This window comes from Leptopilina boulardi, unplaced genomic scaffold, assembly GCF_019393585.1.
Source record: "Leptopilina boulardi isolate dan_hultmark-lab unplaced genomic scaffold, ZJU_Lbou_2.1 LbouV2_122, whole genome shotgun sequence".
Classification (NCBI taxonomy): domain Eukaryota; kingdom Metazoa; phylum Arthropoda; class Insecta; order Hymenoptera; family Figitidae; genus Leptopilina; species Leptopilina boulardi.
In genome coordinates this window covers 3696312-3718121 of record NW_026137666.1, presented here as the reverse complement: position 1 = coordinate 3718121, position 21810 = coordinate 3696312, and the positions used below count along the sequence as shown (strand labels likewise).

Here is a 21810-nt window from a genome sequence, read left to right as displayed (position 1 = left end):
TACCCTACTGAAAAAACCTATGTAGGTCACCACATGGGATCCCATATGGTGACCCATGTAGTGACCCACGTAGGATCTCATATAGGTCTACACATGGGTCTTTACACATGGGTCTACCTATGTGTTGACCTTCATGGGTCACCACATAGGTGACCCATGAAATATTTAATAGTTTATTATTTTACATATGTAGAACATGTTTTTATGAAATATAATTGCGAAAAATGTGATTAACCTTCGCCGGTCAAATGTTTTCTTAATTATAAATTACAAAATAGACTTTAAATCATTAAGTTTTTTTTCTAGAACTGTTATACGTCGCCCAATAGTGTATTTTATTAATGTTATGTTGCATTCTTTATTTGTTTAAACAATTTATTATGAATAATTTATAACATTTCCGAATACCCATAGACAGTAGCATATTACTGAAAATTTGTTAACTTTTCGTAGTAGTTATTAATTCTAAATATATAAATAAAATAAAATTTAGAATTACCTTTGGCACCACTATTTATTAAAATTTTTTAAACAAATAATTGTTCCCATTTTATAACTTTTTTTACAGAGCGCCTGGAAAGATGCACTTTTTTCCCAATTTTGCAATTTATCATACTGAATATAATAATAAAAACGTTAAATATGAAATCCTTATTTTAAATATTGTTTAAATAACTAATTGTTGCTATTTACTAACTTTTTTCACAGTGTACCTATAGTGATGCAGTTTTCTGCCAATTTTGCAATTTATCATGCTGAATACAATAATAATTGCATGTTTATTTTTTATCTGTTATTATATTCAGCTTGAGCTTCATAAATTGCAAAATTAGGAAAAAACTGCGTTTTTCCAGGTGCAGTGCAAAAAAAGTTAGTAAATAACAATAATAAATTGTTTAAACAATGGTTTAAATAATAATTGCATATTTATTCTTTACCTGTTACTATATTCAGCTTGATAAATTGCAAAATTAGGAAAAAATGCGTTTTTCTAGGTTCAATACAATAAAAGTTATCAAATAAAAAGAATAAGTTGTTTAAACAAATAATAAATGAAGTATAACTTTCGATAAATTAACCATTTGACAAAATAAAACAGTTACAACAAAAGTCTGATTGATCCAAGTGTTTTTAAAAAATGCAAATAAAAAAACATATGAACCATCCCAGTCGTCTCCGTTCGTAAATTGACAAAAATTATAAATAAACAATAAGAAATGTAAAAAAAATTATTCTTACATTTTTCGGAAGCTATAAAGATTTTGTTCAGTGATTAAAAATTACAATTTAATTGGTTCAAAACTCTAAAAGATATTATAATATAAATATTGTTTGAGAAAGCAATTTTAAAAAATTTGTATTATGTGAGTGATAAATTTCTTGAAATTCATAAAAAATACCAACCAAATAATGAAATTACATACTTTTAATTTTATTTTTATTTTTATCATCGAAAACAATATTGCAGTAATAAAATAATTTTATGTAGGTACATTCGACTGCAGCTTATTTAAATCACATTACATTTATTAACTGACATTAAAAAGATTTTACTTTCAGCAGCTATTATGTGCTTTTCTTATATACTAGACAATTTTAACATATTTTATCACTTGAGAGAAATAAAATTAAATTAAATTTACATCACTTTTTTTGATTTACAAAACAAAATACAAACTTAAATTATTAAATAAAACTTTATAAACAAACGCTGAAAAGTTATTTTCTGAATTCATAAACACTACTTAAATATTACAAAGTATTATTAATATTTGGCGCTGCTTCAATTTTCCTATTTTATACACCAATTTATATACAGAATTTATATTACACAGTAAGGTAAATGTCCCAATTTGGGAACATGAAAAAATATGTGGACAGTTTTTACATAAATGCAAATTAAAACGAAAGTCACCTTAAAATAATGTTGCAAATTTTGTTTTATTTAATTTCGTGTATATTTGTAATAGATAAAATTTTTATAACTATAAAAGCTTTCCATATTCAGTGTTCCCAAATTGGGACATTCACCTTATTTGTAAAATTTTTGGAAAAATTTTGTCTTTAAATAAAAATAACGACATTTTTCTATGCGAACGTGTTAATAAAATACCGAAAAAACATTGTAGTATATGAGACCATTGATAATGGAAACAAATTTCTAACCGAAAACATTTTCTTTAAAACGAGAGCACCTATATTTTTGGTTACCTATTTCTTCGACGATAATTTCAGGCCTTAAACTCGCTTTGGCATTAAAAATTAGGTACCTTAAGTAACAAAAGAGGAGAAAATGGGGACTAATTTACGTACCAAGATTTTTTACTTTTATTATTCAAAATGATGATTTGTAATTTAAAAATGTATTTAGTGATATAGTTTCTGCAGCAAGTTTATGTATTTTATTTAAAATACCTATTTTTATGAGTTTTAAAAATAATTTTAATATTAAAGTAACATTTTTAGTCAGCTTATGTTAAAAATTTAATTTTTATAATATAAGCAACACTTTGAAAAACAATGATAAAATTTTGTTTAAAAACTTATAATGAAATTTTTAAAAACCGTAAATTTTACTCAAATATTAAACAATTATTTTCTATTTTACACTGAAAAATTAACTCTAATGATTTCATACATAGGAGACTTATATAATTTACCGTGTTTTAAGATATAATTGAATTTACCCCTTTTTCCTGATTTTTAATTACTATATATATATATATATATATATAAATAAATAGTCTTAAAAAATAGATATATCAAAAACTTTTTTTTAAATAAAAACTACGTAATTTAAGTACTTTTAGTGTAAATTACGTACTTTAAATAGTTTTGGTCAAATTTAAGTACTTTTACGTACTCTTTTTAAAATTAAGTACTTTTCCTTAATTTAGGTACTTAGTTCGAGGCTTGTAATTTATTCTTCGACAAGGCCATCCTCTTCATCACTCTCATCATCAGCTGTAATAAAAAATAAATTTCTTTTAACAGTTTGTATTTAATATTATTTTTATCAACTTATAATTTTCATCAATAACACCGTCCGACACGATTTTTCACACACGAATAAATCAATGATTTTCAGAAACTAGGACCAAAAAAAAGATACCCGTGTCTGGCCGTTTTGCTAGATCAGGTCATTTTTTGTTTTTAGGGGTAAAAACAACCCTTAATTGAAAGGTGATAGGAAATCTTGTACAAATAAATAATTTTATATGAAACCTGGTATCTCGGGGTTTTCCAGGTCGCTGATTACGAATCTGATGTCAGATTTTCAAAATTCAAAATGGCGGATCCAATATGGCGGTCGAAATTTATAAAAGTTCATCGAATTCACTTGAAACTTGTTACTTTAAGGTTTTTGGGGTCGCTGATAACGAATATGATGTCAGATTTTGAAAATTCAAAATGGCGGATCCAATATGGCGGTCGAAATTTATAAATATTAATTATTTTTTATAAAACTTGGTGTCTAGGAGTTTTTGAGGTCGCTGATAATGACATAATAACATTTATAAATTTCGACCACCATAGTGAATCCGCCATTTTGAATTTTGAAAACCCGACATCAAATTCGTAATCAGCAACTCCAAAAACCTTCAAGTAACAAGTTTCAAGTGAATTCGACGAACTTTTATAAATTTGAAACGCCATATTGAATCTGACATTTTGAATTTTAAAAATCTGACTTCAGATTCGTACTCAGCGACTCCAAAAACACCTAGACACCAAGTTTTATAAAAAATAATTAATATTTATAAATTTCGACCGCCATATTGGATCCGCCATTTTGAATTTTCAAAATCTGACTTCATATTCGTTATCAGCGACCCCAAAAACCTTCAAGTAACAAGTTTCAAGTGAATTCGATGAACTTTTATAAATTTCGACCGCCATATTGGATCCGCCATTTTGAATTTTGAAAATCTGACATCAGATTCGTAATCAGCGACCCGGAAAACCCCGAGATACCAGGTTTCATAAAAAATTATTTATTTGTACAAGATTTCCTATCACCTGTCAATTAAGGGTTGTTTTTACCCCAAAAAACAAAAAATGACCTGATCTAGCAAAACGGCCAGACACGGGTATCTTTTTTTTGTTCCTAGTTTCTGAAAATCATTGATTTATTCGTGTGTGAAAAAAAAAGTTGAATTTTGTCGGACAGTGTAATATTACCTCCATATTCTAATGCATTCATATTATGAACACAATAAAAACTTTCTTTTTAAAAAAGTGGTATTAAAAAATTAGCTTTAAATAAAAAAAGTCATGATTGGATAATAATAAACAACCTACATACCAAAATAAATAAACTATTCTTACTTAAAAACTGCTGAACCGATTGTCTCGAAATTTTACATATTTTTTCAACAATCTAGTCCTTGATCGAAGGATTGATTTTTTTAAGCAAAACTTTTCTTTTTACAGCTGCAAAACGACCTTTTTTTATGAAAATTGAACGTTCAACTTTGACAGGTCGCCATTTTGTCAAATATTTTTTTTCATAAATTCTTTGAACAAGGACTAGATAATAATCTTTCAATATATGTAAATTCGTTGCAATTTTTGATTTCCGACGAATCAAATTTCCGTACTGTTGGTCACCGCAAACCATGTTTTCCAGGAGGACGTCACTTCAGCAGAACATAACTTTAGAACTAATTAATAGGGGAGAGTGGGGCAAGGATAGTTAAGGGGCAAGGATAGTTAGTGGCTCTAATACAGAAACGGCTCGTCAAAAAAACGGGTCATTTATCATGTACACTCGTCTTAACACCAAAAGACGACAGTAAAAATTTGAGCTTGCGGGGACACTATTTGTAGAAGCTACGTGCCCATTTGTGTTAATTCTCAGTTTTGCTAAAATATTTTCACCTTATTTTTATTATTCAATCTTATTTTTGCGGATATAATTTATTAAATATATTTGGTTGCGTAAATGTTTTCTGGTGTAAAATTTTGTGCTGAAAACGAATATCATATTCGTTTTTTAAAAAAAAAATTTTTTTGTACTAAAAATTTGTGATAATTCGAAAAAAGCGCTCACGGGGCAAAACTAGTTAGTGCCTTGTTGTAATACTTATGACAAGGTAATGTCTGGCTAACACAATTTTTTAATTGCAAACGAAATGCTAATTACTTTTTATGGATCGCGATTTAATAATTTTTTTGTTTTTCAAAAAATTCACAAAAAACATGTTTTTTTGATAAAAATTATCATCCTTAACTGCTAAGTTGTATTAAACATGATTCGATTTAATTAGAATAATAATTTTTATTGTTAAGTCTTGACAAATATAATTCGATACCTTGAAACAATGGAAAATCAAATTTCATGATTTTTTGTATCATTCTTAGTAAAAACAAATTTTCAACTATCTTTGCCCCACTAGTGGGGCAAGGATAGTTAAAAATTTTTTTTTACTTTTCCAATATTATCTCGAAGGCATTGCAATCTACAAGAAAACAATGTATAGCAAAATTGTAGCTAAATAAACAGGCTTTCGAACGATACTATTCTTTTTCTGATGCCAGTTTAAATTTCACCGCTAGATCCAAAAATATCTTACCTAACTATCCTTGCCCCATCCTCCCCTACTTTTAACATTTCTTTTTTTCAAATTCAACTTTTAAGCATGTACTTTTAGGTAAAAAAATATTATTAAATATTATTAAATATTATTAAAGATATTTTAAAAAAATTAATGCTTTACGAGAAAAAAATTCGGGAAAAATGTCTATTTTTTGGCGTTACAACTGCGGGTGCCCCCTTAATCTTGCCATCGCCGCAATCACCTACTTTGAGTCCTTGGTATGAAAATAATTATTGCGCCCGCTCTCTCTTAAAAATGCCAAAATGCATCTCCATTACACCTCGAGGGTAAACTAAGCGCATGCAAAGTGATACTTTGCCTCTATTCTAAGTGCTCGAAATGACGTGCTTTCCGTGCGGGTAGGACAAAAAATACATATATATTATTCTGTTCTGAATTGTGCCCAGTTTCTGTTCCCTTGTATGAATTTTTTTTTGAAAATCTCAAATTTCCAAGCAAAAAAATTAAACAAATTTTTTTAACGAATGTACAAACAAAATTTTTAAAAAGAACAAATCATCCATGGAAATGTTAAAATAAAATATTACAAAATATAATTTAACTTACGAATTCTCTCTCTTCTATTTTTAGGTTTATTCAGGTCGTTTATTTTCGACGTTAAGGTCTTCCTTACTCTACCAACCAATTCCTTTAATTTTTTCTGTCCTTTTGCTCCTTGTTTTATTAGTCTATCTTTATACACTTCTATGATATTGAAATAAAGAAAAGGATTGTTTATTTATTAAGTGAAATAGCAGAAAATTTTTTTATGAATGTTCAAATTATGGTCATTTCATCTTATACAAATCGTGTGCTTTTATTAGGGTGTCTGACAGTCAGGGAAAATTGTAGAGGATTTTTTTTTATCATTCAAAGTCAGATAAATTTCTATTAATTTATTCAAAAATTCTCATTTTTTATTGATCTATTAAGACTTAAAATGATTTTTATTACCATTTTTCAGTATAAATAGAAGTTAATATATTGTTAAATTAATTTATTATGAATTTAGTAAAAAGTCAAGAATCAGTAAATTTTTTTTCAACCCTTGTTAGACACCCTAATATATGCCAAAGTATTTAAGAGATCACTTCTCGATGAATTCTAGTAAATACTTCGTCATTATCTTGTACATTTATTTCGTTTAAGGATTATTAAATATATTTCAGAAATTTTATTTTTTGAAATAATTAGGGTTTTCTAAAACTTATATTCTCTAAATCTGTAAAAAATCAAAATCAAGTTAAAGTTTTTAAACTTTATTTTCTAAAAAACTGTAAATGCAAATTTCATGAAGTTTTTTTTATTTAATTAAAACCCTATTAAGTTATCAAATTCAAGTGTTACATTGATGGAAAATTGTAACTAATTATTGAATAATAATTTTTTTAGTATTCAACTTACACCCCGCTTTTGCAAGCATTAACTTTGCAAACTTTAGTAGTTAATAAAATTTTGAGTTCAAATTAAAGATAACTTTAAATTTGAAATATTCCTCCATATACATATTTAACATACGTTTAAGCCCTAAATGAGTTTTAATTTTAAAAAATAAGTAACATAAAGTTTTATATTTCGAATTCGAAATAAACTGATAGGCTTACTTTATATCACTGATATTTTACATTTTGAGTTCATTATAATTATAAATGAAACAGTTTTAATTATTTATCAATTTTGTACATTTGAGAAATATTGATTCGATGAAGTAAAATAGGGAAAAACATTTAGACAAATTACTTTTATGATTGATTTACTTTAACGTTTTATATTAATTGTAACTTTGCTTAATTCTAGACGTCTCAAATTTAAAAGAATATATAAAGTAGAACACCCAAATTTACTACTGCATTTTAAAAATTTACATACATAATTATATTTTGTAATTACCTTCCATGGCCCTAATCATTTTGTTTGGAATTTGTGTCCGAACTTGAACTTGTTCTTCATCGCGGGGACCAGCCCTTGTTTCATCCAAGCACATATTTTTTAAATCGTCGCCCCAAATACAAAGTGCTAAATTTATTATAAAGCATCCATTACTTCTTGAACGTTTAATATCATTCCAATCTTCGGTTAAAATCATTATTCCTCCACCAAGATACGTCTGAAAATGTAAAAATATTGTCAAAATAAATGTTTTCTTTGTATTATTTTACATTCCTTTGTCAGTTATCTTACAATTCCAGGAAAATGTTGAACAATACGGATTGTCAGTCATTGAGCAAAAAGTCACACGTCAGGACACATAACTAGCATTATAATTTGGACTAATGATCATCATGAGACAATATATACAGTCTTCAGATCGACTTCAAGACTCGAAAAAAGTCGTTTTAGTCAATTGGAAATTTAAAAAAGACAAAACAAAGTCGTTTATACTATTCCTTAGTATCACAAAAATGTTATGTTATTTTTCCTTGATTAATAACTTCAATTAATCAAAAATTAAATAATTTTGTTAAGTAAAAAAATTTAAATACGTTTGCTGTTTCTTTTTCTACAAGAATTTTTAAATAATTTTTAAAAATTTCAACTTCAATCATTCTGAAAGTTAACGATTTTTAAAATTGAAAAGAATTTTAACTAAACTTCTTCACTGAATCAATTATTTTAAATAATTTTTAAAGTAATAAAGATGAATTATTAAAAATATATAATCCAAAATATTGAAAATAATACTATTTTTAAAAATTATAAAATAAAAAAAATTAAAATTAGTTTTAAACAAAAATTTTGAATGATAATAGATTTTTTAATTACAAATAATTAAAAAATTTCCAAATAATTAAAATTCATTAAATTTGAAACACAAATCCATAATAAAGCACATTTTAAAAAAATTTTCTTATATTTCTTTGTTGATAGGTGTAATGTCAGTCTTCAAAAATAATTAAACTTTTAGACAACTTGAAAATTTAATAAGTATTTTGGAGAATTTCAATTGAAAATTTTGAAAATAATTGCTTTCTTTAAAATTTTAATAATAGTTCTAAACAATTAGATTTAAAAAAAAATTTAATGTAATTCTTTTTTTCAGATATTTTGAATTGAATTTTAAAAGATTATAATAACAAAAATTTCAAAAAGTAGTTTTTTTAATAATATTTTATTATACCTTTTATTTACATTCATTTTCATTTTGATTTTTCATTTTTTAAAATTCAATTATTTCAAAAATTTGCAATTAAAATTTTTCGAAAACTTATTTTCATAAATTTTATAAAATTTCAATTATTTAAAAATATTTAGTTAAATATTTCGAAAATTTATTTATCATATAGAAAAATTAATCAAAAATAAAGTTCCAAATATTTGGTTATTTTTTTACCTTATAAAAGTCAAAGTAATTTGCTTGAAGAAAGTTGTATTTTGCTATAATATTTGTAAGTAAAGTCAAAAAAGTCAAATTTTTGGAAAATAAGTCGAAAAATGCCTGTATTAGATTAAATATTATATATCTCTATCCTTTTAAAGAAACGTTATTTAGTGTTCCCATAGTAAATTCTATAGTGCACTTGATAACTGAGTAACTTGACCTACAGCTTTTTTAATCAGCAGCAGGAAGTAAACTCGAGGAAAAAATCTTTCTATACTTATAGGCTTAAATCTAAATGTAAAAGTAACGTTGCGTAATTACTTTATGTTATGCTATGGTCTAAACCCGACGACGAAACCTAGGTTAAAAATAAACAACTTTTTTATAAAACGTAACACTCCATAATGATACCTAATTACAATGTTTTAAATTTAAATATATTGAAGTGATTGAAAATATGTCAAATCATCAATTATTTCAATCCAAATAAGGGGGATTCTTCCTCAATCGTCCCAGCCAAAAAAAAAGTTCTTGGATTGACTTGATACTTTGGTAAATTTTTGTCCTATTTGAAAGTAACAAATCCCTAAAATATTAACTCTTTAAAAAAAATTGCAAAAAGTAGTGGGGGTTGAAGTTTTTTCGTTTGCGAGAAAAATAATATCAAATGACGCGGCGCGCCCAAACCATGGACGCAGAAGGCCCTATCGTCCTGTTTTCTTACCTTTCAGTATTAAAGCTGTTGATGGAACATCATTTTATTAACTTCACTTGATTATTAGTGCAATTGAATATTAATAAATAAAATAAAAATTTTCTACATTTATATATTTTCATTATATTTTTTGTTTATTATATAAATTATTCTAAATTTATGTATATTATATTATTTTATGAATGTTTACTTTTCAAAATAAGTTTATAAATAAATAATTGCGTGCATAAATTAATTAATTAATAGTAGTGAAATTTAAATATTTCTTTAATTAAATTGTCTACATATTATTGTTTTGTCGTTTTCAAATGTTTCCCTCGCTTTTACTAGTTCCCCGACTTTTCGCTAGATGGTTTATGATTTTTCTGTAACTCGAAAATAACATTGATCTCTGCGAATATAAGAAACAAGACTGTATTCAAATAATTTGCTTTCACAATTTATTTTGTGCATATTGTGTTTCAAGGTAAGTTTTTTCAAGGCAAGTTAACGATTATTTCTATTTTTGATTTTATTTATATTTATAAGCATAGTATATTTAAAAATACTATCTTTCTTTAAATGGCAGAAGTCAAAAAAGACTCCAAACTTGTTTGGAGGAATGAATGTGCAAATCCTCTTGGAAAAGAGAATCACAAATCAAATGATTTGCTTAAAATTTCGAGTAAAATCAGAGAAAAATTTCCGACATTACCAGAATTTTCAAAAATTTGTTCTAAATGCAGAAAAGAGCTCGGTAAATTAAAATCTGTTCAAGGTGTTTTAAATTCAGAATTGAATTCTTCTTTTCCTAATATAGCTTCTTCTGATTTAGATTCATCCGATACTGTTGCTTGTAATATTAATTCTTGTGACAATGAAAGTGAAGATTTTGATGATGATAAAGATAACGATTTCGTATCTTTTTCAAAACCTCAATGCGGTTACTTATATCATAAAGAAGCCGTTGAAGTTTTAGAAACAATTATTGAAGAATTTAAATCAACTTCTAATATAGCTAAAAAAATTCAGCTTCTTACGCTTGCTCCAAGATCTTTGGGCAGGCAAAAAATTATGTCGATGTTTGGTGCGTCCGAACGCAACGTTAGAACTGCAAAAAAGTTAGTTTCAGAGATGGGGATTTTAGCACTTCCCGCTGCAAGAAAAGGAAAACCTTTAGATTCTGACAAAGAAATTTTGGTAACAAATTTTTATCAACGAGATGATAATAGTCGCTTATTACCAGGAATAAAAGACTTTATATCAGTTCGTAAAAGCGATGGGAGTCGAGAGCATGTCCAAAAAAGATTAATACTTTGTAATCTTAAAGAATTATACTCTCTTTTTACATCTGAGTATAAAGATGTTTCCTTAAGCTTTTCAAAATTTGCTCAATTGAGGCCAGCAAATTGCGTTTTAGCAGGCAGCAGCGGAACTCATACCGTTTGCGTCTGCGTGTACCATGAAAATGTAAGATTAATGCTAGATAGCATAGATATTCAAACATTGACAAATGATCCCGAAGTAATTTATGAAAATTATTACGATTGTTTAAATCTTCTTATTTGTTCTAATCCAACAAGTACTTGTTATTTAGAAGGCTGTCAGAACTGTCCTGATGATTCAAAAATTAAAGAAAATTTGATTGAATATTTTGAAGAAAATGAAATCGATGAAATTAAATTTGATTCATGGACACAAACAGATAGATGCTCTTTAAATACCATTGTAATGAGCACAGACGAATTTGTAAATGAACTTTGCCAAAAATTGAATAAATTAAAGTCACATCATTTTATTGCAAAAGAGCAATCATCGTTTATGAACAGTCTAAAATATTCTCTGCAAGATGACGAATTTTTAATTACTTGTGACTTTGCAGAGAATTATGCTTTTGTTTTACAAAATGCTGCTCAGTCTTTTCATTGGAATAATGACCAAGCCACTATATTTACAGTGGTTATTTATAATAAACAATTTGAAAAACTAGAGCACAAGAGTATAGCAATAATATCCGACAATTTGACTCACGATACTGTTGCCGTTTACGTATACCAAAATATTTTAATTACTTATCTAAAAACCAATTTTAATCCTAAAAAGTTATATTACTTTACGGATGGTGCTGGGCAGCATTTTAAAAACAAAAATAATTTCGCGAATCTTTTGGCTCATCAGACAGATTTTAGAATATTAGCTGAATGGCATTTCCATGCTACAGCTCATGGCAACAGCCCCTGTGATGGAATTGGAGCAAATATAAAAAGAAATGCTGCTCGTTACAGTCTCCAATGCTCATTAGAGAATCGAATTCTAACTGCCAAAGCTCTCTTTGATTGGTCACAAAAATATTGTAAAGAAACGCTAACTTTTTACAGTAGCAAAGACGCTCATGTTGAGGCTGCTCAAAATTTAAATAACAGATTCGATAACGCTCAAACTGTACAAGGCACACTTCAATATCATTCCTTTATGCCTAAAGGGGAGGTAAGCTTGAATTAAAAAAATATTCGCGGGCTTCCGAATATGACATTTTCATTAAAAAAACTAAAAAAATCCCTTTACGAGTTTCTCAACAAAAAACAGTCACCAAAAAATGTAAAAAACAATCTAAAAAGTAATTTGACATTCTTTAAATTAAAAATCAATTCATTTTTTAAATTCAAAACAATCTTTCTAAATTGCTCCCAAGTATATATTTTAAAGAGGTTTTTCAATATTACAAAAATAAATAATTTCATATCAAAAAAACAATATCCAATTTAGCAATAACTTCAGTTTATCATTTTCCAAATTAAAAATTTTTTTCAGTAACAGTAATGCTGGCACTATTTTAATGACAGTCTCAACCCTGTATAATGCAGAGAGCTATTACTGAAGTAAAATAGGCACGACTTGCTATGACAGGGCCCACTGCGTCCATGGATTGGACGCGCCGCGTCATTTAATATTATTTTTCTCGCAAACTTCTTTTTGTCCCACTTTTATATTTACATAACTCATTGGAAAAAACCTCAGCTTTCTAATGAGAGTAAAATAAAAAAAATTAAAAATACCCAAAGGAATGAAAATTCAAAAATAAGAGTTAATTTTGAAAAAAAGGGGGTGAAAAATTTTTTTTCCAAAATTTCGTTGTAATCGTTGAAAAGTACATAAAAAATGCTTTAAAATTCATTATATAAAAATTAAAATCCATAAAGATTTGTCGTAGTTACAGTGATTTGAAAATGATAGTGTCACCTTAAACGAAAAAACTTCAACCCCCACTACTTTTTGCAATTTTTTTTTAAAGAGTTAATATTTTAGGGATTTGTTACTTTCAAATAGGACAACAATTTACCAAAGTATCAAGTCAATCCAAGAACTTTTTTTTGGCTGGGACGATTGAGGAAGAATCCCCCATAAATGCTTAATTTGTCCTTAAATTTTATTCTTATCGTTTTAAAATATTTATATATATATATATCGAAGGTATGGCGCAAATAATTTAATTTAAACATTTTAAAGAACTTTGATTGCAATGTAATAAAAATTTTTAATTTAAAGTAATATAGCCTAAAATTTAACAATTACTTCTTAATGACAAAAAATTGTAATTTTAATTGAAATGCAACTATAAATGTTGTTCAAAATGTGAAAAAATTTCTTATGATTCTACAAAGACGTATTTAAAATTTAATTTGCATAAACTGGCTCAATTCTTTTAATGTAACTGAAAATTAAGTTTATAGAATTTGGAAAATTAATTATCATAGATTAGATAACATTAAACTTCAGAAAGACAAAAATTAAAGTATTTGGAAAGTACAGAAGTATAAAATTTAGATGTACTTAATGAATTTGATATTACATGATGCAGAGGAAGAAAATTTTTAATTAAATATGGCTAATGTAACGTTACACTATATACTTTTGCTTACAAAATAAATAAATTTAAAGATAGCTTTACTCTTAAAGTAATTTAAAAATTAATAACTTTCCAATGATAATTTTATCAAAATATGTATTTAATAAATGAAACTAATTTTCTGAGTATTGAATAATAAATAAAAAATATTATTTGTTTTAAAGATACTGAGAAAAATAGCAGCAATTAAGGGGACTTTCCAGTTCAAAATGTGAAAAAATTGATTTTTTTTATATTTTCGGGTTCCTCATAGTCTCTAGAATACTCCCCTAAAAGTTTATTGCAAAATTCGAAGTAAAACAAAAGTTATAATTGTATATTCTACGCCATGTCAAAGATTTTTTTGTGCACGGATTACTAGAACGCAATCGAGTGATCAAAATGTTTCCTCATTTGTCTTTTCCAAAAAAGACACACATAAATGAATATGAGGTTACTGATTGCAAATTAAATATCAACATTTTTGAAATTCAAAATGCCGGATCCAATATGGCGGACCTTTTTTTTAAAATTCATCGGATTAACTTGAAATTCGATACTCGTGGGTTTTCGGGATTGCTTATTACAAATCCGGTATTCGTTTTTAAAAATTCAAAATGGCGGATCCAATATGGCGGACGACTTTTTTAAACAAGCGTCGGATTTGCTTGAAAATCGTTACTCGGGGTCGCTGATTACGAATCCGGTGTCAGTTTTCAAAAATTCAAAATGGCAGATCCAATATGGCGGACGAATTTTTTTAAAAAGCGTCAGATTTGCTTGAAAATCGTTATTCAGGGGTTTTTGGGGTCGCTGATCACGAATTTGATGTCAGTTTCTTAAAAACCAAAATGGCAGACCCATTATGGCCATTTCGAATTTTGGAAAACTGACATCGGATTCGTAATCAGCGACCCCGAAAACCCCCGAGTAACGATTTTCAAGCAAATCCGAAGCTTGTTTAAAGAAGTCGTCGGCCATATTGGATCCGCCATTTTGAATTTTTAAAAACTGACATCGGATTCGTACTCAGCGACCCCGAAAACCTCCGAGTAACGATTTTCAAGCAAATCCGACGCTTGTTTAAAAAAGTCGTCCGCCATATTGGATCCGCCATTTTGATGGTTAAATATACAAACTTGCCTAACAAAAACTTTAAGTGCGTTTTTCTCGAAATGTCTTTTTTTGAACTGGGGGGAGTGATATCTCGAGTTCTACTCAACCGATTTTCAAAAACCAAACTGCGTTTAATTCACAATCATCATGGCTATGGACGGAACCTCGAAAACTGTAAAATTTTCCATTTCCGTCTTTTCTATAGCATAAATTTTGAATAAAAACGTGTGTTTTTTTCAAGTTTTGGGAAAAAAGTGCTCTAAAAAAAATAAGGGAACGAAAATTTCACTTTTTTGAGGTTCCATCCATAGAGAATCATCTAACGAAGAAAATGTTTTTTTATTTTATGTCTCTATCTGTTTTGGAAATCTTGGAATCACTCCCCCCATGAAAAATGAACATTTTTGAAAATGTTGTACAGCTCCGGCATCTTGGACTAAAAGTGGAAAAAAATTTTTTTTATATTATTTAATAAGTTGTTTATAACATGTAAACAAAAATTTCTGAATAAATGTCATGGTTTTTTTAAAAATACATCCTAAAAAAGCCTTCTTTTTACCCATTTTAAACTGGAATGTCCCCTTAATCAGCAAATAATTTTTATGAAGAAAATGGCAAATTTATCGAGGGTAAAAATTTGAAGTGACTTCTGAAAAACTTTTTCTTCAAGAATTTAAAAATTTTGCACAAAGTGCCGTGATTGTTTATAAAATATTCCAGATTATCATTACCTGATTATTGTAGACATCATATTTGTTCAATTTTATTCTCCTAACTGCATGAGGTCTTCCATTAATTTGATGCTCAGCATTTGCATTTTGATTTATTCGTGGTTCTTCATTTTCGTCCTGACCTATTGCATGTTCTGCATTTTCGCGATGATCCATTTCAAGTTCTGGATTTATGTTACGACTGATTCCAGAGTCAGCATTTTCACCTTGACGCATTGCAAGTACTTCATTTTTTTTTTGGCCGACTTCAGATTGTGGATTCTTATCTTGACTCATTATAGATTCTTTATTTTTGTGTTTACTTGTTCCAGGTATAGCATTGTTTCCGCAAGAAATCAAAACATTTGATGTTATTACTGGGTGATTGACTTTTAATCTTTTGCTATTAGCAGGTTCATGATGACTGTCCAAACTAATCTCCTTAGATTTCTGAATATTATCTTCTTGAGTATTAGATTTTTCATTATCTTCACGTTCAGTTTCCTCTTCTATCTCGTCATCAAGACTAAGCTTTTTTCTGTCTTTTAACAATGTATTATTCTTATAGTACTCGTTCAAGATTTCATCTTTAACTCTAGTTTTTGCCGCTGAAATTTTTGCTTTCTGGAATCAATAAAAAAATAAAATTATTTAGTGATTGCAGTCAAATTTTTAAAACTTAAATAATTGAATGATTTACAAGTGTTGATTTTTTGTGTGGTTTTTTCAATTCAAATACCATGCAGCACATCTACTTTCCAATGTAGTCGCTGCCTTAGCCAAAAAAGTTATTTTCGTATCAAGGGCGCAAAGGAGGTGATTGCGGCGAAGGCGAAATTGGGCAACCGAGGGGACCCGAAGCACCCGAGGCTTTGCCTCGGGTGCTTCGGGTCGCCGAGGTTGCCCCACTCTCGCCTGAGCCACAATCACTTTTTGCGTCCTTTGGTGCGAACATGATTTTTTGTCCTACTTGCATGGAAAGTATGGCATTGAGGGCTCGAACAGCTAATTGCTCATTATAGTAAAAAGTTAAATTATATGAAAAGATGTGATGGCACTTTAAAGTCAACATACTATTAGAATTTTGGAGATCAAAAAAAAGAAAACAATTTTAAGAATATAATATTTATTTATTTAGAACAGAATATTTATTCTACGAATGCATAAATTAATTTGGGTTGTGAATAATAAGCTACATATATTTAATAACGAATAAAATAAAAGATAATGATATATTGTATTATTCTAATTTTTTTTCACTTTTTATAGAAAAAAAAAGAAATCAACATGCGAGCGCAAAATACCTTTCCGCCTGCTTACCCCACCCCCAGACGAGAATGTATTATTTTGCGCCCGCACTAAGTGCCCGAAATGACATACATACTTTCCGTGCAGGTAGGACAAAAAAATTTTTTTTTTATTTCACTTGTCAAGGTATTATAAATTAACAAACAGTTTATTATTTTATTTTGAAAAATTTACGAGAATAAGACATTTTCTAAACAGCAGCGATCACTTTTCAAAATTTTTAGGTTGATTTTTTAGTGACAGTTTATAAACAATTGATGGTCATTTAAATTCTGAATTTTTATTCAAAGGAATCAGAGGAATTGAACCTCCGGATCGTAGAAGCGCACACGCGCCATTTAAAATACATTGCGCGTATGCCCTTCTACGATCCGGCGGTTCAATTAATGGCGAACCACAGAAATGATGATTCCAACACTTTTTTAATATTATTTCATTATCAAATGATTTTCCTCAAATTTCGATTATCCTAACATGTTCGAATATGATAACTTTATACTAAAAAAATTGAGAACAATTTAAATCTATTTAATTTTTTTTAATTTGAGTCAGAGAATTGACGCCTTAGCTTGTGAATCTTTGAAAATTCCTGAATTTTTATTTTTTTAAATTCCAATAATAATTTTTTTTTAAAAATGTTATGTAGAATTACGAAAGAGATGTTAATACCAAGATTTGTCACATTAATTAATAAATAACTTTACTTATAGCGGAAATATTATGTAATATTCAACAGGTCATAGGAGTGACGCGAGACTGGGCGACAAAATTCATTTTCTATATTTACAAAAACTATAAGAAATATTATATTTATATTTTGGAAAATCTTCAAAAAAAAATTTATGAAATATTTATTCTCATGCTTTTAATAATTATTTTATGTGTTGGAAGATTGGTTTGAGGACATGTTAGATAACCTACATTTTAAGTGGTAAAATTAGAAAAAAAAAACATTAAACAGTAAAGATTTACAACTTTTTCTTGTACGATATTCAGAAAAAGTACTAAAAAATGAAATATGATTCGGTATTTTCCAAACAAAATTATAATTATTTAGAAAATCTTGAGAACATGCTAAATGACTTTTTTTGAAGAATCACTCATATATATTTAAATATATTATTTATAAACAATTTAACATAAAATATGGCAAAAGATACACTCTGAAAATTTAAAAGGTATTATAAGCAACACATCTTCCAAGCTATAGCACTGCTTTTGTTGGAAAAAATTCAATTTAAATCGAAATTTTTTGACCATTTTAACGAGAAGCCAAACTTTTCCAAAATTCACGGATATTTTTTTAAATTCAGTTAATTTCCTGGGTTATTTACAGTCGAGCTAAATTTCCTATTTTCCCGGTTGCTAAACGCCTAAATCATATTAATATGACTAGTTACTTCACTGAATGAATTATAAATGTTTTACATTATCAACGGATCGGAGAGGAAGTCGAAAAGATGGTAAAATCTTGCGACATACAAAAGAACGTCAATAGGACAATCAAGGACGGACTGAAAATTCTTCAGGAACTCGTTATAGAAGCGAACAACAAGCACAAGAAAGCGGATAACGGTGACGAACGTATGCTGAGTGCTATGAGTTTCGCAGGAGAAAATCGAAGGATCAGGGTCGAGAAACAGAACCGCATCCAGGCCCGAGAGATAAAACGCGCTGTCTTGGTGGCGCAGAAACGGAAACGAGGCACTGGCAGCCCAGAGGCCAATGCCAAAAAGAAGAAAGAGGATACACCTCCAACAAAGAAGGAAATTAAGGCGAAGGAGGTACCGAAAGCCTAAGCAGCCCAGGAAGAAGATAGATTCGAGAGGATCAACCGTGGTGATCCGAGTCGTTTCGGACAAAACGAATGCTGACGTGTTAGGGAAGCTTCGTAAGGAAGTAAACCCCGACACCAGCCACACGACAATCATGGCAGCAAGACCCACCAAGAAAGGAGACCTGTTGATTAAAATCGGAGCAGAGTCCAACAAGGAGGCCTTCACCGCCGAGGTCATCAAAGCGGTGGGAAGCATGGAAAAGGTGCAGACGGTGGATCGAAAGATCACTCTTGAGATCCGCGACCTGGATTGCCTTACCCAAGGAGCAGAAGTCCGGGACGCCCAGAAAGCAGTACTCTTGAAGCCAGGAAGCAGGAAGCTGAAGGTCTTAGGACCCAACCGTCGAGGGATGAAGCTCGCGGTTGTAGTCACCGACCAAGAAGATGCGGACAGGCTGGAGAAATTGGGACGCATAAAGATCGGCTTTATGTCCTGCCCGATCAAACGACGTGTGATGGTCATCCGGTGTCATCGATGCCTCCGGTATGTCCATCTCGCAAGAGGATGCAAGGTGGCGGACAGATCAGCTGCTTGCTTTAAGTGCAGAGAAGCTGGTCACAGGTTTGCTGACTGCAAGAAGAGCCCTAGCTGCTATTTGTGTAAGGCGTTATCTGGCGAAAATATGTCCACCGACCACATCGCCGGAGCGGAGAATGCAGAGTCTTTCGCACAGCCCTTGAGGAAGCGAAGAAGACTCTTGCTCGCACAATTATTGCTTTCTCATAGGAAGCATTCTATTGGTGAAAATTTTCTATTGTGATTTTTTGACAATTGATTATTCTACCTCAGGAGTTCAAAAATGATTTTTTAAAAAAATTTTTATAACACCTTGCGTCAAAAACTCGACTAAAGCGCAGTTTTCTAAGCACTAGTGCTTTGGTCATGAATTTTTTTTAAATTGTAGATCTCGCAGGGGGACATAAAATAAAAGTATTTTTAGCAAGATTCATCAAGTCTAACTATGTTTTTTTCGTGTTTTTCATTTCTTCAAAAAAAGTTTTTTATTCCTAACTTCAAAAAAATGTTAAGACACCTAGCGTTATTTTCCTTTCATTTTGTAGAGATTTTTAATGCGCATTTTTTAATCTATTGGCGAATTTTCTAGAGTTATTTTTTTCAGAGTTATTAACGTTTCAAAAATCAAAATTTTTGAAAAATACGACTTTCTTGAATTTTTAAATTAAAAATCTTTACAGATTATTCTAGATATTATTAGGGTGATTCTCCGTGTAGCGCATGATTTAGTAATTTCTATTATTGAAAATTTTTTTTTCGAATTGAGTAAAAGTTGATATAGAATCTTCAAAGTTGATGTTCAAGAATGAAATATTCATGGTGGGCCGGACAAAATATTTATAATTTTTATATTATTCTTAATAAACAATTTGCACATATATCTGCGTACGTACTATGCGGCTATGTTATCCAGATAGGGTGAAATAAAGTCAGTTTTAATGTTATAATTACCGGTAAATAAAATAATAATTATCCGTATATATATTCTGTATTGCAAATTATAATTATTTAACAATTATTGTTTAAATAAATTATAAAAAAGTAAAATTTTTAGAAAAAACTGTGAATCCTAATCAATTTTACATGAAGGAAAGGAAGATTGTTTAAGATTCTTGTTTGTAAAAGTTTCACTTTTTTGTATAAATTTTATAAACAAATAAATTATATAAGTAGTCAATGCAGCTTTTAAAAATAATTGTAACGTTTTTACAATTTCTTTAAAAAATTATTTTCTGACAGATGGAAATTGAGAAAGAAAAAATCATTTTTCATGTCAATTTCTGACATAGGATTTCAAAAATTAACAAATTTTTTTGGAAATTTATGGAAATGTATGGAAATTTATGCGGTAATTTATGGACATTTATGCTCTAATTAACAATTAATTATCAAGCAGAAATAAAAAAATGAAAATTTTTTTTTCGGAAATTTATGGAAATTTATTCGGTAATTTATGGACACTTATGCTGTAATTAACAATTTATTATCAAGCATAATTGAAAAAAATTTTTTTTTTGAAATTTATGGAAATATATGGAAATTTATGCGGTAATTTACGAAACTTTCTGCAGTAATTTATGGAAATTTATGTAATTATTTATTAGTTACCTAAAGTTCAATGTTTAAAACAAATTGTTTTGCTTGACTTTCTATGTGCACTTATAGATACTTCAGTGAAACACACCGTTCAATGGAGAAAAGCCTTGCAATGACAAAACGGCTATACCATGACGATGTGGCTATACCATGACGCACAAGAAAAACTGATTTTTTCAACAATTTATTGGCGATTTTCAATCTGTTTCATATTTACGTTAATTATATTCACTGAACTAATACTACTACACTTCAGTTGACATAAAATATAAATAATCATTATTTTTATTGCGAAATATTTGAAGGCTATACCATGACGATTCTGTGATTCCCTATGCACATATGATGCTTTTGATGTATGAAAAACAAAAAAATTATTTCTGAAAGCAGTTTCCCTCTTAGTAATTCACTTAGGAGAGCTTATTCTTGCTTTTAACTAATATTGAGTGAAGTTTCGATTTTATTTTTATGTAAAAAAATGCTATTTTATAAAAAGGCTATACCATGACGCAAAAACGCGGGACAAGAATTAAAACCAAAAAAATTAAATTAATTAAATTTTCTTTCACAAATGCGTTTTTTTTACAAATCTACTAACATAAACAAAACGAAACTATCAATAGTTTTTATACTAATTACTATATTTTACTAAAAATAACCATTTTTTTAATGTAAGTCGTGCTGGGGACCCATAACTACCTTGTAGAGTATTGAAAAACGCACCGATTGACTTATTAACGAACCTTTTATGATAAAAAATGGCAGAGTTATTCTATTTTCAAAAATAAAAATTCTTTGATTTTTTTAGAAAAACATAAAATTGTACCTAACTTATAGAATATTTGTAGTGAAATTGTGGAGTAATGAAATTAGTAGGTAAAATATTAAGATAGTTTATTTCATTCTCTATGAGGAAGCAAAGTGTTCACAAAGTGACGACAGATAAAACCTTTTAAACATAACTTGGCAGCAGTTTTTATGTTTGTCACAATTCATAAAATAATTTGAAGCATTTAAATTTCAGAAATGTAATTTATCATAATAAGGTATTCAGCTCACGTTAAACTTGAAAAAATTGATTTTATTAAAATATTCTTGAAATTGTGAGTAAATGTTCCTTTATGCAAACCTTTTTTCAGGTAAAAATTTTAGAACCTTTTATCGTACGGTAATTGAAATATTTGAATACAAATTTTGAACTTTACATGTAATTTTGTTAAAAGATCA

General features: G+C 28.6%; 1 protein-coding gene across 1 annotated transcript in view; it reads right to left on the bottom strand.

Annotated features, from left to right (window-relative positions):
- Window positions 1-1408: 1408 nt before the first annotated feature.
- Window positions 1409-21810, bottom strand: part of LOC127287220 (uncharacterized) — a 56777-nt gene continuing 36375 nt past the window's right edge. Inside the window, exons 4-7 of the mRNA XM_051314044.1 lie at window positions 15347-15949; window positions 7491-7707; window positions 6168-6305; window positions 1409-2964 (exon numbers count right to left, since the gene is read on the bottom strand). Of these exons, the coding sequence (XP_051170001.1) occupies window positions 2921-2964; window positions 6168-6305; window positions 7491-7707; window positions 15347-15949 (1002 nt within the window). The 3' untranslated portion in view covers window positions 1409-2920. The remainder of the gene's footprint in view (window positions 2965-6167; window positions 6306-7490; window positions 7708-15346; window positions 15950-21810) is intronic.